Here is a 13,501-nt window from a genome sequence, read left to right on the forward strand (position 1 = left end):
TCCCGGAGCTCACTCAAACTCATGTCCATCGAGTCGGTGATGCCATCCAACCATCTCATCCTCTGTCGTCCCCTTCTCCTCCTGCCCCCAATCCCTCCCAGCATCAGGGTCTTTTCCAGTGAGTCAACTCTTCACATGAGGTGACCAAAGTATTGGAGTTTCAGCTTTAGCATCAGTCCTTCCAATGAACACCCAGGACTGTTCTCCTTTATTTTTTTTTTCAGTTTTCATAAATGTCTATTTCATTATTAGTGGGTAGCGCATTTAACAGTTAAATACATTTAAATAATGTATAGGTGACTGCATGACTGCAGTATTGGTAACTAGATAGACAACCAATTCAACTAGAAACCAGCTAACAAGTAACTGTCTAAATATTTAAAATACAGCTCTTGTTTAGATCATCCTTTGTTCTGATCACCTTCGGGGGGTGGGGTGGTGGGAGAAGCCTGCTGGTCACACTGGAAATATATTAAGGCCAAATCTTCTGATACCCATTTCCAGAGGTTTCTTTCAGCTGAATTAAGCCTCCAATTCCAGGGCGAGCCCGAGTTTGTGGCCTCCAGCATTAATGCTCTTCCCATCTACCAGGGCAGACAGTGTAAGCTTCACACCAGGCCTCAGAGTTTGAGTATAGCCCACTCCAATTAAACTAGAGTTGTTGACTTTTGCCCTGTGTTTGGTGAAAAGGTGGTATCAAATGTCAGTTTCAAACCTTGGCAAATCTGGTCTTCAATGGCGATTTCTGTTCCCAGAGTGTTATCAGTGTTCCACTTTTCTGTGAAAGTCAGACCATACTCACACCATTTATATTTGGTCTCCAAGGTCCCAGTAACTTTACCAGTGTCTGTATTAGATGAACCAGATGTTGAGAATTCCACGCCGCTGCATGACTTTGTTTTCACATCCAGTTTCACCAACCCAAAACCAAATCCTTTGTTGAAAATATCTCTGGCAGCTTTGTCAAGGTCAGCATATGATGGAGGAATACACATTGGCCGCGCGCAGTTCTGTCCGTAGGTCGCCATGGCGAGGCGGTGGGGAGAGGTGATCTGGTGGTCTCCGGCGGGGAAGGGGAGGCGCCGCTGCCGCTCCGCTAGCAGCTGAGGCCACTCGGCTCGCTCGGCGTCGGGCTGCAGCTGCCGCGGCTGGAGGGCAAAGTTTGTTCTCCTTTAGAATGGACTGGTTGGATCTCCTTGCAGTCCAAGGGACTCTCAAGAGTCTTCTCCAACACCACAGTTCAAAAGCATCAATTCTTCGGCGATCAGCTTTCTTCACAGTCCAACTCTCACATCCATACATGACCACTGGAAAGACCATAGCCTTGACGAGACGGACCTTGGTTGGCAAAGTAATGTCTCTGCTTTTTGGTCATAACTTTCTTTCCAAGGAGTAAGTGTCTTTTAATTTCATGGCTGCAGTCAGCATCCGGCAGTGATTTTGGAGCTGAAAAAAATAAAGTCTGACACTGTTTCCACTGTTCCCCATCTATTTCCCATGAAGTGATCAGACCGGATTCCATGATGTTAGTTTTCTGAATGTTGAGCTTCAAGCCAACTTTTTCACTCTCCTCTTTCACTTTCATCAAGAGGCTTTTTAGTTCCTCTTCCCTTTCTGCCATAAGGGTGGTGCCATCTGCATATCTGAGTTTTTTTATATTTCTCCTGGCAATCTTGATTCCAGCTTGTGCTTCTTCCAGTCCAGAGTTCCTCATGATGTACTCTGCATATAAGTTAAATAAGCAGGGTGACAGTATACAACTTTGACGTACTCCCTTTCCTATTTGGAACCAGTCTGTTGTTAGGAAAAGCTAAATCTATGTTGTTGTACAGAATCCTATGGAATCTGAATTAATTTTAATAATTTACTTCTAAATTAAATTTTTAAGAAAATGAAATCTTTTTTATTGTTAATAATGGCAACACATTTTTATAGTAGTGTTTAAAATTTTGGTTATTCACTGTAATCCAGACATTATAAATTCAGGGAAGTGTCATTGAAAATTTTATCATCAATTGTTGACTTAGGAAAAATATATTTTCCCTTTTTTTTTAAACTATGAAGCAACATTATGGTTATATAAATACTCACATTCCTGCCTCCCTTAAACAACTGTTAGAATCATTCCATGTCCCTTCTGATTTTTGCTATAAATATTCTTATATAGACTTGTTAATGACTTTATACTTTTCTATTGTACAAAAATACTGTATTTATATTTCCCAGTTTTCCTATAACCAGACATTTAAGTGATTATAAATTTTTCTTTTCAAAATAGCAGTTCTATTGAATATTATTATTAGTAGTAGTATACATTTTTATTCTTTGTTTCCTTTAGGATAAATTTCAGGAGTAGGTTTACTTGGTCAAAGAATAGGAGCCATATGTTAGTTGGTTTTATGTATATAATATATTTATTAGTTGTATGTTTATATTGGTTACATACATAGTATATTTTATATATTAGCTATTTCGTGCAAGATCACACACCTAGAAAGTGACAGAACTAGGACTACAGCCAGGCAGTCTGTACTGGTCAGTAGGTACTGTATTCTTGACCAGTCTGCTGTGCTACTGGCTTGAGAGATCTAGAATTCTGTCTTCATGTATTCCCAATGCCACATCACCAATCTTCCTCATTCAAGTAATACACAAAGTAGTTAATCTATCAAAATTATAGCAAGAGTGTCCACTGTGTTTGACACTATATTGGGGATTCACGAAAGAACAGGATATAGACTTAGCCTTAAAAGGCTATAAACCAAGTGGGAGAATGGAACAGATATATAAGAAAGTAACTGTGATATGATGTAATGAATTATGTAATTAGGATGTTACAGGAAGACAAGGGAATGATCAGTGCAGCTAGAGGAGGGAGCTTAGTGTAAAGAGGCTTCTAAGTAGGGTTGGGTTTGTTTAGATGGCTAGGTCAGATCCTTGGAAACCAGATGGAGTAAGCAGTAAAGAGCCTACACATGTACTGAGGGAAGGGCCATAATGGCTCTGTAGGACTTTAGAGAAAATGTGGCTTTCTGAGCAAATTTTATTAGAACTTGGGACCTGAGCTTCAAAGACAAGCTTTGAAAGTTAAACTTGGACTGAGTAGAGTTTGAGAGCTCCAGGAGATACTGGAGATACTTACTTCTCAGGAGATACTTGTTTAACATTTGACTCGGGGGTAAGGAGTGGATGAGACCTGAGACCATTCCTATATTCCCTGAGTTGTAAGACTCAGAGATGATAGTCTTATCTTTTGCCCGGAAATATATTTTACATTGCAGAGCATAGGAACCCAAGATCTTCCCTAGAACAGTGTTCATTCATACTCAAGGATAGGTTCAACCTCTGCACAAACAATCCCCCCATCCCTGACCCCTTCTTCTCTTCACACCTTCCCTGGTTTCCAGAGGGAAGGAGATCTACTACAGAAGCTTTCCAGAGTCTTATATTTAGGGCTCATTCCTATTGTTGCTATAACAAATTACCACAGACTTGGTGACTAAAAACAACGCAAATGTATTATCTTAAAACTCTGGAGATCAGAAATCTGAAATGGTTCCACTGAATTAAACTCACAGTGTTGGCAGAGTTATGTTCCTTCTGTATGCTCTTGGGTAGAATCCCTTACCTTTTCCAGTTTCTAAAAGCTGCCTGCACTTCTTGGCTTGTGGCCCCTTCCACCATTTTTAAAGACAGCAGCATAGCACCTTCCAATATGTCTCTGATTCTGACCCTCCTGTCTTTCTCTTCTAAGGATTCGTGATTACATTGGGCCCACCTGGATACTAGGATACTTTCCCAGTGTCAAGAACCTTAACTTAAACATATCTGTGAAGTCCCTTTGACTGTATAAGGTAACATTCACAGGTCCCAGGGATTAGGACATAGGCCTCTTTGGGGTGGAGATACTAGTCTGCCTGTCACATTGCTCTGCAGTGCAGACCCCAGTACATGTACTATATGATGTCTGACCTGGCTCAGATTGAATTACCCCAGTGGTAGGAGTTGGGGTATGAGGCACTAGTTACTATAATATTTCATTTGTTCCTGCTTCAGAGACTTCCTGTTTTACTTTCAAGATGGCGCAAATGAATGTGGACCCTAGAAGCCTAATAGGCTAGTTTTGAAGGGCTATATTGCTGAGCTGTCTAGAATCTTGAATAAGAAAAGCAGGAGATACCCAGAGTTGTTCTAAAAATTGGAAACCACCTTAAGACATCTTACTCAGCCTTTTTCCTCATAAGAGCTTTCTAGCTTGGCTCATTCATTCAAGTTGAAGAGCTCATCCTAGTTCCTTTCTGGTCAGGGTTTTGTCTTTGTTTTTTCTTGTTCTAAGCTAAAACTGACCAAAAAACAATCCAGATGTATCTAGGATTTAGCGTTTGACTCTTCTGCTCCCTTCCCGTTACTGTTGTGTCCTTAGACATAGGAATGCAAGTGATACCAGCCCTCCATAGTAAATTGACTCATCTTTGGATATGAGCCTGCATGCGCATTTCATAGTATATTTGTGTGTTTTAGTGCAGGCTGACTGAATTATCCTAGGTTTTATCCAACTCATTTCCTATTATGGCTACTGAACTGGCTCAAATGTTAATTCACTGAGCCTAGCCCAAAAAGATGTAGTAGATGCTAGGCACAGCTCTCAGATCTGGATCTGGCAGAAGTTAAGGCAGCTCACCTATTATCATCAGTAAGGTCTACCACCTTGAAATTAGATCGTGGTCTTCCAGAACTCACCTAGCTTATTGCCTTAAGAAGGTGTTGCTGCTGCTGCTGCTGCTAAGTCACTTTGTTACATTATATAAATATATGCCTTATTCTTTCAAAGGCTGAGGAAAACTCAGATAAAATTTTCCTAGATTTAACATTTACTTCCAGACTTACTCATTGCTTGCTTCTCCTATATTGTCAGCATTCTTCTTAAGTAAATATGTATTCAAGAGAAATAAAATATAGCAGAGCAATAACAAAAAAAATAAATCGCTGGGATATGTTTAATAATGTACCTAAGACATTTATGTTAATTGACATACTAGTCTGTTGTATGCCCCTTTGGTTCCTTTCTTTCTTCCTTTTTTTCCTTTTCTCTTCTCTGTCATTTTCCTTTTCCTTACCTTTCTTTTTTCCTCCTATGCCTTTTTCTCTTTTATTAGCAAATATTGTAATTATAGTCAACTTTGGTTTTTTAGTATTATTGTTGTAGAATCAAGATTTTTTATAATCGTAAGAATTAGTGGGACATCCCTGGTGGTTCAGTGGTAAAGAATCCACCTCTTAATGCAGAAGACACAGGTTTGATCCCTGGTCTGGGAAGATCCCATGTGCCACGGAACAACTAAGCCCGTGTGCCACAGCCACTGAGCCCATACTCTAGAGTGTGGGAGCTGCAACTACTGAGCCCATGTGCCACAACTCCTGAAGCCCTTGTGCAGGAAAAGCCACTGCAGTGCACCGTTATTAGAGAGGAGCCGTCACTTTCTGCGACTAGAGAAATGCCCACACAGCAACAAAGATCCAGCACAACCAAAAAAAAATTAGTCATTCAGCCTATTGTGAAACAGTGCTTCAGTAGAAACTGGATTAGCAGCTTAGAAGTAGAGCTTTAAATGTATCTCCTATGTATTATTCCCAGGTAGGAAAAACCTGATTTTAATTCTTTACCATTTTAGGACCTTTCTTTTTGGTAGAGATGGAAATCCAAATAAACGGAATGTGCACAATGAAACATCTATGCATTTGTTGTGTATGGGACCTCAAATTATGATCTCGGAAGGAGCCCTGCATCCTCGCTTAGCACGCCCTGCGGAAGATGATTTTAGAAGAGCGGATTGTCTACAGATGATTTTAAGATGGAAAGGAGCAAAACTTGACCAAGGCGAATATGAGAGAGCAGCTATTGACGCTGTTGATAACAAAAAGAACACACCCCTGCACTATGCTGCTGCCTCAGGGATGAAAACCTGTGTAGAGGTAAAACTTTGGTCTGTTTGTTTGTTTTAGCTTTCTGCATGGTAAAATCTGTGTCTTGGTAATGTGTAATAATCAGTATTTGTTTTACTTAGTTAATTTGACTAATCATTTCTGTCTCTTGTGTTTCTAAAAGAATTGGGAGCCCTTGTTTTAGGAAAAACAAACCCACAAACATTCATCCTTGGAAATGGAATCAGAAGCGATTTAAAATTGACTGACATCCCTGAACATAGCAGTCATCATACGAACACTATCTTATTGAGAGTAATACTTTTGGTATCAAAAGTTTCACTTGTTGCTGATTTTAGACGCCAGTTTATAGAATGTTTACATATGGCAAGTCTTGACAAGTGGAACCTTTACCTATATTATCTAGAAGTGATCAGTTCCCTAAGCATATGAGCTTTGCAAGTGGCTCAGCAGTAAAAGAATCCGCCTGCAATGAAGGAGACCAGGGTTCGATCCCTGGGCAGGAAGATCCCCTGAAGAAGGAAAGGGCAACCCACGCTGGTATTCTTGCCTGGGAAATCCCATGGACAAAAGAGGCTATAGTCTGACAGGCTATAGTCCATGGGGTTGCAGAGTTGAACACGACTTACTGACTGAATAAGAAGCAGCAGCAAGGGATAAATATTAATGAATATATTTATTGGGGCTTTAAAATTTTTTATATATTAAAATGTGCTGGGTTTTTTCTGTGTAATTTGCACTAAAGTGCCTGAGTACTTTGTATTTGAATTTTCCCATCTGTTTTTCATATATATATATATATCTATCTCTAACAACAGGCTTAGATAAAATCAGCCATATACTCCAGGATCTTAACTAAGAAATCATTATTCTTTATACTGTCCTCGCTGCTATACAGCTATATTCTTTCAGCTATGTACATGTCAATCCATACATAACTCTTAGACCTTCTTTTGCATAAATGTATTTAAGTTTCAGTGGGGAGCATTATAAATTGAATCAGAGTATCCATTTATCAGAAATGTAGGACTTGATTAGAAAAGTAGTTTTCCAGATTAAATGTTATTAAGATTAAAATATACATCTGAAAATTTAGTATTTCCTTAATATTATTCTTGTGTATAAACTTACACTTCTAAATTTATAAATACACAAAAAGTCATGAAGGTTCTCCATTTTCTTACTCAGGTTAAAAGGTTATGGCCATTTATATGACTTCTTTAGTGTATCTGAAGTGTCAGTTGTTCTCACCTTCTGGAAGCCTTCTGATCCTGTGTTTTTTGCTCTTGTTTGTGATACTTACTGATCTTTTAGAATATTAGTCATTTCAGCTCTTGGAATTATGTCACCTTTGCCCACTACTGAGTTAGTGACAGTCATTTAGTTGGTTGGTTTAGTCATTAAGTCGTGTCCAACTCTTGCAACCCCAAGGGCTGTAGCTCGCCAGGCTCCTCTGCCCATAGGATTCTCCAGGCAAGAACATTGGAGTGGGTTGCCATTTCCTTCTGCAGGGGATCTTCCTGACCCAGGGATCGAACCGGGGTCTCCTGCATTGCAGGCAGAGTCTTTACCAACTGAGCTATGAGGGAAGTCCAGTGATGGTCGTTAACTTAAAACTAATCTTAAGCTTTGCTTTCTAACATTGATTCTCAGTGTGGTAGAAGGATGTCTTAGGATTTAGCATGGAATGAGGCTATTGACAGAATTCCTGAGGCTTTTACACAAGTTTTTTGATATATTGTTCTATGCCCACCTCTTACGAATGAATCACTGCTATAGTGACTTGTTGACAGGACTGCATCAGCATCATATTAATAATTTTCAAGTGAGCTAGAGTAGAAAATAGCTTCTTATTGATAGTAATAATATTGCTCTTCAGTTCAGTTCAGTCGCTCAGTCGTGTCCGACTCTTTGCGACCCCATGAATCACAGCATGCCAAGCCTCCCTGTCCATCACCAGCTCCCGGAGTTCACGCAAACTCATATCCATTGAGTCGGTGATGCCATCCAGCCATCTCATTCTCTGTCATCCCCTTCTCCTCCTGCCCCCAATCCCTCCCAGCATCAGAGTCTTTTCCAGTGAGTCAACTCTTCACATGAGGTGGCCAAAGTATTGGAGCTTCAGAATGCTGCTTTATATCTTGCTTCCAAAAATTCTCTATAAGCATTGCTTTAGTAATTGTTGATTTTGAAGTAAGTTTACAGGAATGGGCTTATTAAATTGTTTTCAAAAAGTGAATTCGTATTTTTGCCAACATATTTATGTGCTTGTATATCATTTTTTATTCAGTGAAGAAAATGCCAGATTTATTCTGACTGACAAGCCTGATGATTTGCTTGGTGTGAATGTGTAATGTTTTACTGTTTGATCTTTCAGTATATGACGTTATACAAACCACACCATTTAATAACTGTTTTCATTTTTCTGTATTCAGAAGAGCTGTTTGACTTAATGTAAAAACCGTAAATAGAACCCTATAAATACCTTCATTATGCATTTATTCTAGTTGTCATCAACAGATTTTAGCTTGTCATTTTACCTATATAAAGCTATTTTTAAATCTGTTTTATGTACTTGTGTGTGTATTTACCCTACCTCAGGACTTGAATGATTTTTGATAATGTTTACTGTTAATTAAACACAAAGAGTTTTACAAGAAAGTGTACATTAACTAATTTCCAGAGGCCTTATTGTGTTTCAAGTTCTAGTACATAAAACAAATACATTGACATGTATTCAGTTCAGTTCAGTTCCGTCGCTCAGTTGTGTCTGACTCTTTGTGACCCCATGAATCACAGCACGCCAGGCCTCCCTGTCCATCACCAACTTCTGGAGTTCACTCAAACTCATGTTCATCGAGTCGCTGATGCCATCCAGCCATCTCATCCTCTGTCGTCCCCTTCTCCTCTGCCCCCAGTCCCTCCCAGCATCAGACTTTTCCAGTGAGTCAACTCTTCGCATGAGGTGGCCAAAGTATTGGAGTTTCAGCCTCAGCATCAGTCCTTCCAATGAACACCCAGGACTGATCTCCTTTAGAATGGACTGGTTGGATCTCCTTGCAGTCCAAGGGACTCTCAAGAGTCTTCTCCGGCACCACAGTTCAAAAGCATCAATTCTTCGGCCATCAGCTTTCTTCACAGTCCAACTCTCATATAACCTACTCTATGACTGTGCTTCGTAGAGTGTTAGTCCTAAATGTCTTTGTGTTAAGGTCTTCTGGTATTCGTAGTGCTCACTGATACCAAGCATGATTTAAAGGGTTTGGGTTGAGTGAAAGAGTGTTATCAGATGTTTATTATTTTTTTTCATTAAGCTATCATAGTATGGTGTAAAGAGCACTGGTATCTAGTCCTGGTCCTCACAGTGATTATCTGTAGACCTTCAGTCACTCAGCTTCTTTGAGATTATCAAAGAAGAGGAAACTGTCCAATCATCCAAGAGGTAACTATCACAGTTATCTCAAAAGAACTTATTTTTCTGTTAATCTGTGATTGTAGTAAAATAGATCCTATTTTTAATGTCTGACCTTTAAGGTTAAATTGATTGTTTTATTCCATGGTTAAGGCCAAACTATTTTTTTTAACTCTTAAGGATTTATTTATAAATGTCTATGGAAATATGTCTTTTCTAGCTATTGAAGATTTTTTTTTGTGTTTATTTAAGGACAGAATTGATAAAGTCGACATTGGGCAATTATGTATGTGCATTTAAACACACAGATTCTTGTGGCTCATTGTTTTGAACCATTTAAATGAAACGTTTACAACTTCCCCTTCTGTCTAATAATTATGGTCTGTAGTAAGCTAAAGGGGCACACACATGTACATACACAGAACACAACATATAAAACCTCTTAATCATAGAGTTTTTTTAGAAACTTGCATGTGTGAAGGTATCAGTGGCTAAATATAAGATATAGATATACTGATACACACACACACACACACACACACACACCACCCCCACCCCCTCCCCCCCCGACTCCCCACTCCCACCCCCACCCTGGAGTTTCTCATGCTGTATTACTGCCTAGTTGATTTCCTCACTTCTGGACTGCCTTGTTCCTATTAATGATGCTGCCATTACCACCATATCTACTCTTGATACTTGGATTTATCTTGGCAATGTTTTTGTTTTGTTTTTTTGTGTCAAACTCATGCCACTAATTTGCAGAATATAGCTCTTCCTTGCCTATTTTGGCCAGCCCCTTCTTTTTATCTCTGTGGGTCACCTTCTAACAACAGATGCTTATATCAAATCCTGCTTTTTCCTTAAGTAGGAAAATTTGAAGTTTGACAAATTAATCATTCACATTATTTATGAGATAAAAGTAACACAAAGAAGAGTAGACTGCAGTTGTATGAAAATTAGAAATGCTTATATGTTGAACATTTATTAATGCAATTAAAGTCCCTTTAATTCTAATTTTTTCTTATTTCAAAGAATCATTCCAAGGGTAGGCAAACATTTTTCTGTGAAAGCCCAGATAGTGTATATTTAATTTAAAATTTTTTTATAATTTTATTTATTTTTGGCTTTGCTAGGGCTTCATTGCCTCGTGGGTTATTTCTATAGTTTAGGCGAGCCAGAGTTACTCTTATTTATGGTGCATGGGCTTCTTGGCGGGGAGCACAGGTTCTGGACGCATGTTCAGTAGTTGTGGCACGCAGGCTCAGAAGTTGTGGTGTGCGGGCTCTAGGGCATGCAGGCTTCAGTAGTTGCAGCTCACAGGCCCAGAACACAATGGGCTTCAGAAGTTACACCGTATTGCAGCTCGCGGGCTCAGTTACTCCATGGCATGTAGAATCTTCCCCGACCAGGACTCACGTCCATGTTCCTTGCATTGGCAGGTGGATTTTTATCCACTGTGCCACCAGGTAAATCCCCAGATAGTAACTCTTTTAGACACCTGCTCAACCATGCCACAGTGTCATGAAAGCAGGCATAGAGTATATAAATGAGCATGGCAGTGTTCCAATAAAACTTTATTTATGGGTATTCCTACTTGAATTTCTTACAATTTTCACATATCGTGAAATAGTCTTATGATAGTTTTCAACCATTTAAAAATGTATAAACAGTTTAGTTTGCAGGCTGTATAGGAACAGACGGTAGGCTAGTTTGCAGTGGATCCCTGCATTATGCAAAGATTGGGAGAGGAAAATGAAGAGGATGCCCTACTATAGAAGTTTATTTTAAATACGTAAAATTATCAATATGTAGCAACTCCTGTGTACTTTAAGTATATAAAGAACTTTAAAAATACTAGGAAATGGATGCCTTGCATGCAAAAGTGGAACTCCATTAAAACTTAAATCTTAGGGCTTCCCTGGTCTCTCAGTGGTAAAGAATCCACCTGCCAATGAAGAAGAAAGGGGCTCAGTCTCTGATCTGGGAAGATCCCACATGCCACAGGGCATCTTAGCACACGTGTCCCAACTACTGAGCCTATGCTCTAGAGCCCATGCTCTACTATAAGAGAAGCCACCACAGTGAGAAGCCCGCACGCCGCTGTGAAGGGTAGCCCCTGCTTGCTGCAACTGGAGAAGAGCCCACACAGCAGCAAAGATCCAGCACAGCCAAAAATAAATGAATAAATATTTTTTTTAAACAATACAAATCTTAGAAGAATTTTATACTATAGATAACACACGCTTTCCTCAGTTGCTGAGTTTTTTATTTTCTCCTTTGGAGTAGAGATAGACTTTGGAGAGGAATGATGGGTTAGGTCTGTTGTTGTTGTTGTTCAGTCACCAAGTTGCATCAGACTCTTTGCGACCCCATGGACTGCAGCACACCAGGCTTCCCTGTCCCTCACCATCTCCCAGAGTTTGCCCAATTTCATGTCCATTGCATCAGTGATGGCATCCAACCATCTCATCCTCTGTCAGCCTCCTCTTCTGCCTTCAATCTTTCTCAGCATCAGGGTCTTTTCCAGTGACTTGGCTCTTTGCATCAGTGGTCAGAGTATTGGAGCTTCAGCATCAGTCCTTTCAATGAATAATCAGGGTTGATCTCCTTGCTGTCCAGGGAACTCTCAAGAGTCTTCTCCAGCACTACAGTTTGAAAGCCTCAGTTCTTTGGCACTCTGCCTTTATGGTCCAGCTCTCACAACTGTACGTGGCTGCTGGAAAGACCATAGTCTTGACTCTGTGGGCCTTTGTCAGCAAAGTGAGGTTTTTGCTTTTTAACACACTGTCTAGGTTTGTCATAGCTTTCCTGCCAAGAAGCAGTTGTCTTCTAATTTCATGGCTACCGTGATTTTAGAGCCCAAGAAGAGGGGATCTGTCACTGCTTCCACCTTTTCCCTTTCTATTTGCCATGAAGTGATGGGACCAGATGCCATGATCTTAATTTTTTTAATACTGAGTTTTAAACTGGTTTCTCACTCTCCTCCTTCACCCTCATCAAGAGATTCCTTAGTTCCTCGCTTTCTGCCATTAGAATGGTATCATCCTCATATCTGAAGTTGTTGATATTTCTCCCGGCAATTTTGATTCCAGCTTATACTCATCCAGCCGGACATTTCTCACAGCGTGCTCCGCGTGTAAGTTAAATAAACAAGTTGACAATAAACAGCCTTGTCATACTCCTTTCTCAATCTTGAACCAGTGAGTTGTTTCATACAAGGTTCTGTTGCTGCTGCTGCTGCTAAGTACAAGGCCTGATTTGTGATTTTTCTCCCTTTGGCCGACTTCCCTAGAGCAAGCCCAGTCATTAGGCCTCATTTATGTTGGTGCTTCACCTGTCATAGTGATTAAAGAAATGGTTGATGTGACAGAGGTGGCTGTTGTGTTTGATAGTGCTTCAACTCTTTGTGAAAAGCGTTTTTTAAAATGAGTATTATCTTTAGATATTTCCTATGCACCCTTATCCTACTTGCTTATTCAAAGCTTTAAGTGTTGCTGCTTATTGTCAGATCAAATAAAGGTCACTGGAAAACCAAAGCTGGTAAGTCCCACATCCCCTTTATAGCCACAGGGCCTATATGACACTCAGCAGCTGTCAGAGCATTTCACACTTCATTGAAAAGCCATAAAAATCATTCACAAGTTATACTGAAAAGTTTTATTTAATTATATTGTGTTTTTAGCACCTGGGGTTTTAAAACTATGAAAAAGAATAAGGAAATTGTGGTCCCAGCTTAGCAACTGTAAGTAACTGTGCCTGTCTGGGCCTTGGCTTTTTAATTTTTAATCAAGATAGTTATGATTTCATTTGGCATCCAAAATATTGTTACAGGCACTGAAGGGAAGAAAAGATCATTTTAATTTTCCTAAACCCAGAAAATGTTTTGGATAGTAGTGATATTTGAGTGGGTAAGACTTCGGTTTAAGTATTTGGAGGAGGCTACTCAAAATGTGGTCCTCAGACCTGTATCATCAGTAACGCTTGTAGTAAATACAAATTCTTGTGCCTGCCATACCTCCAGATACCAAATAGGAATCTCTGGGGTAGGCCCCAAGAATGCTTTAAGCAAGTCTCACTGGTTATTCGTTTGCATGTTGCAGTTTGAGAAGGACTGTTCTACGTCTGAGACATGTGCAGACTGAAGTA

The 13,501-nt window shown here is 39.8% G+C and overlaps 1 protein-coding gene and 1 pseudogene across 4 annotated transcripts in view; one reads left to right on the forward strand and one right to left on the reverse strand.

Annotated features, from left to right (window-relative positions):
- Nucleotides 1-13,501, forward strand: part of ANKIB1 (ankyrin repeat and IBR domain containing 1) — a 159,274-nt gene that overhangs the window by 69,981 nt on the left and 75,792 nt on the right. For 3 of the 4 annotated variants that reach the window (XM_088833206.1, XM_088833212.1, XM_088833210.1), the window contains exon 3: nucleotides 5,673-5,973. The exons of the other annotated variant lie outside the window; for it this stretch is intronic. In XM_088833206.1, coding sequence (XP_088689332.1) covers nucleotides 5,673-5,973 — 301 coding nt within the window. The remainder of the gene's footprint in view (nucleotides 1-5,672; nucleotides 5,974-13,501) is intronic. 4 annotated transcript variants of the gene reach the window in all.
- LOC129552215 (non-selective voltage-gated ion channel VDAC2 pseudogene) lies at nucleotides 397-1,145 on the reverse strand (annotated as a pseudogene).

Source organism: Moschus berezovskii, chromosome 3 (genome assembly GCF_049115385.1).
Source record: "Moschus berezovskii isolate FMDL1 chromosome 3, NW_MosBer_1.0, whole genome shotgun sequence".
NCBI classification, from domain to species: Eukaryota; Metazoa; Chordata; class Mammalia; order Artiodactyla; family Moschidae; genus Moschus; species Moschus berezovskii.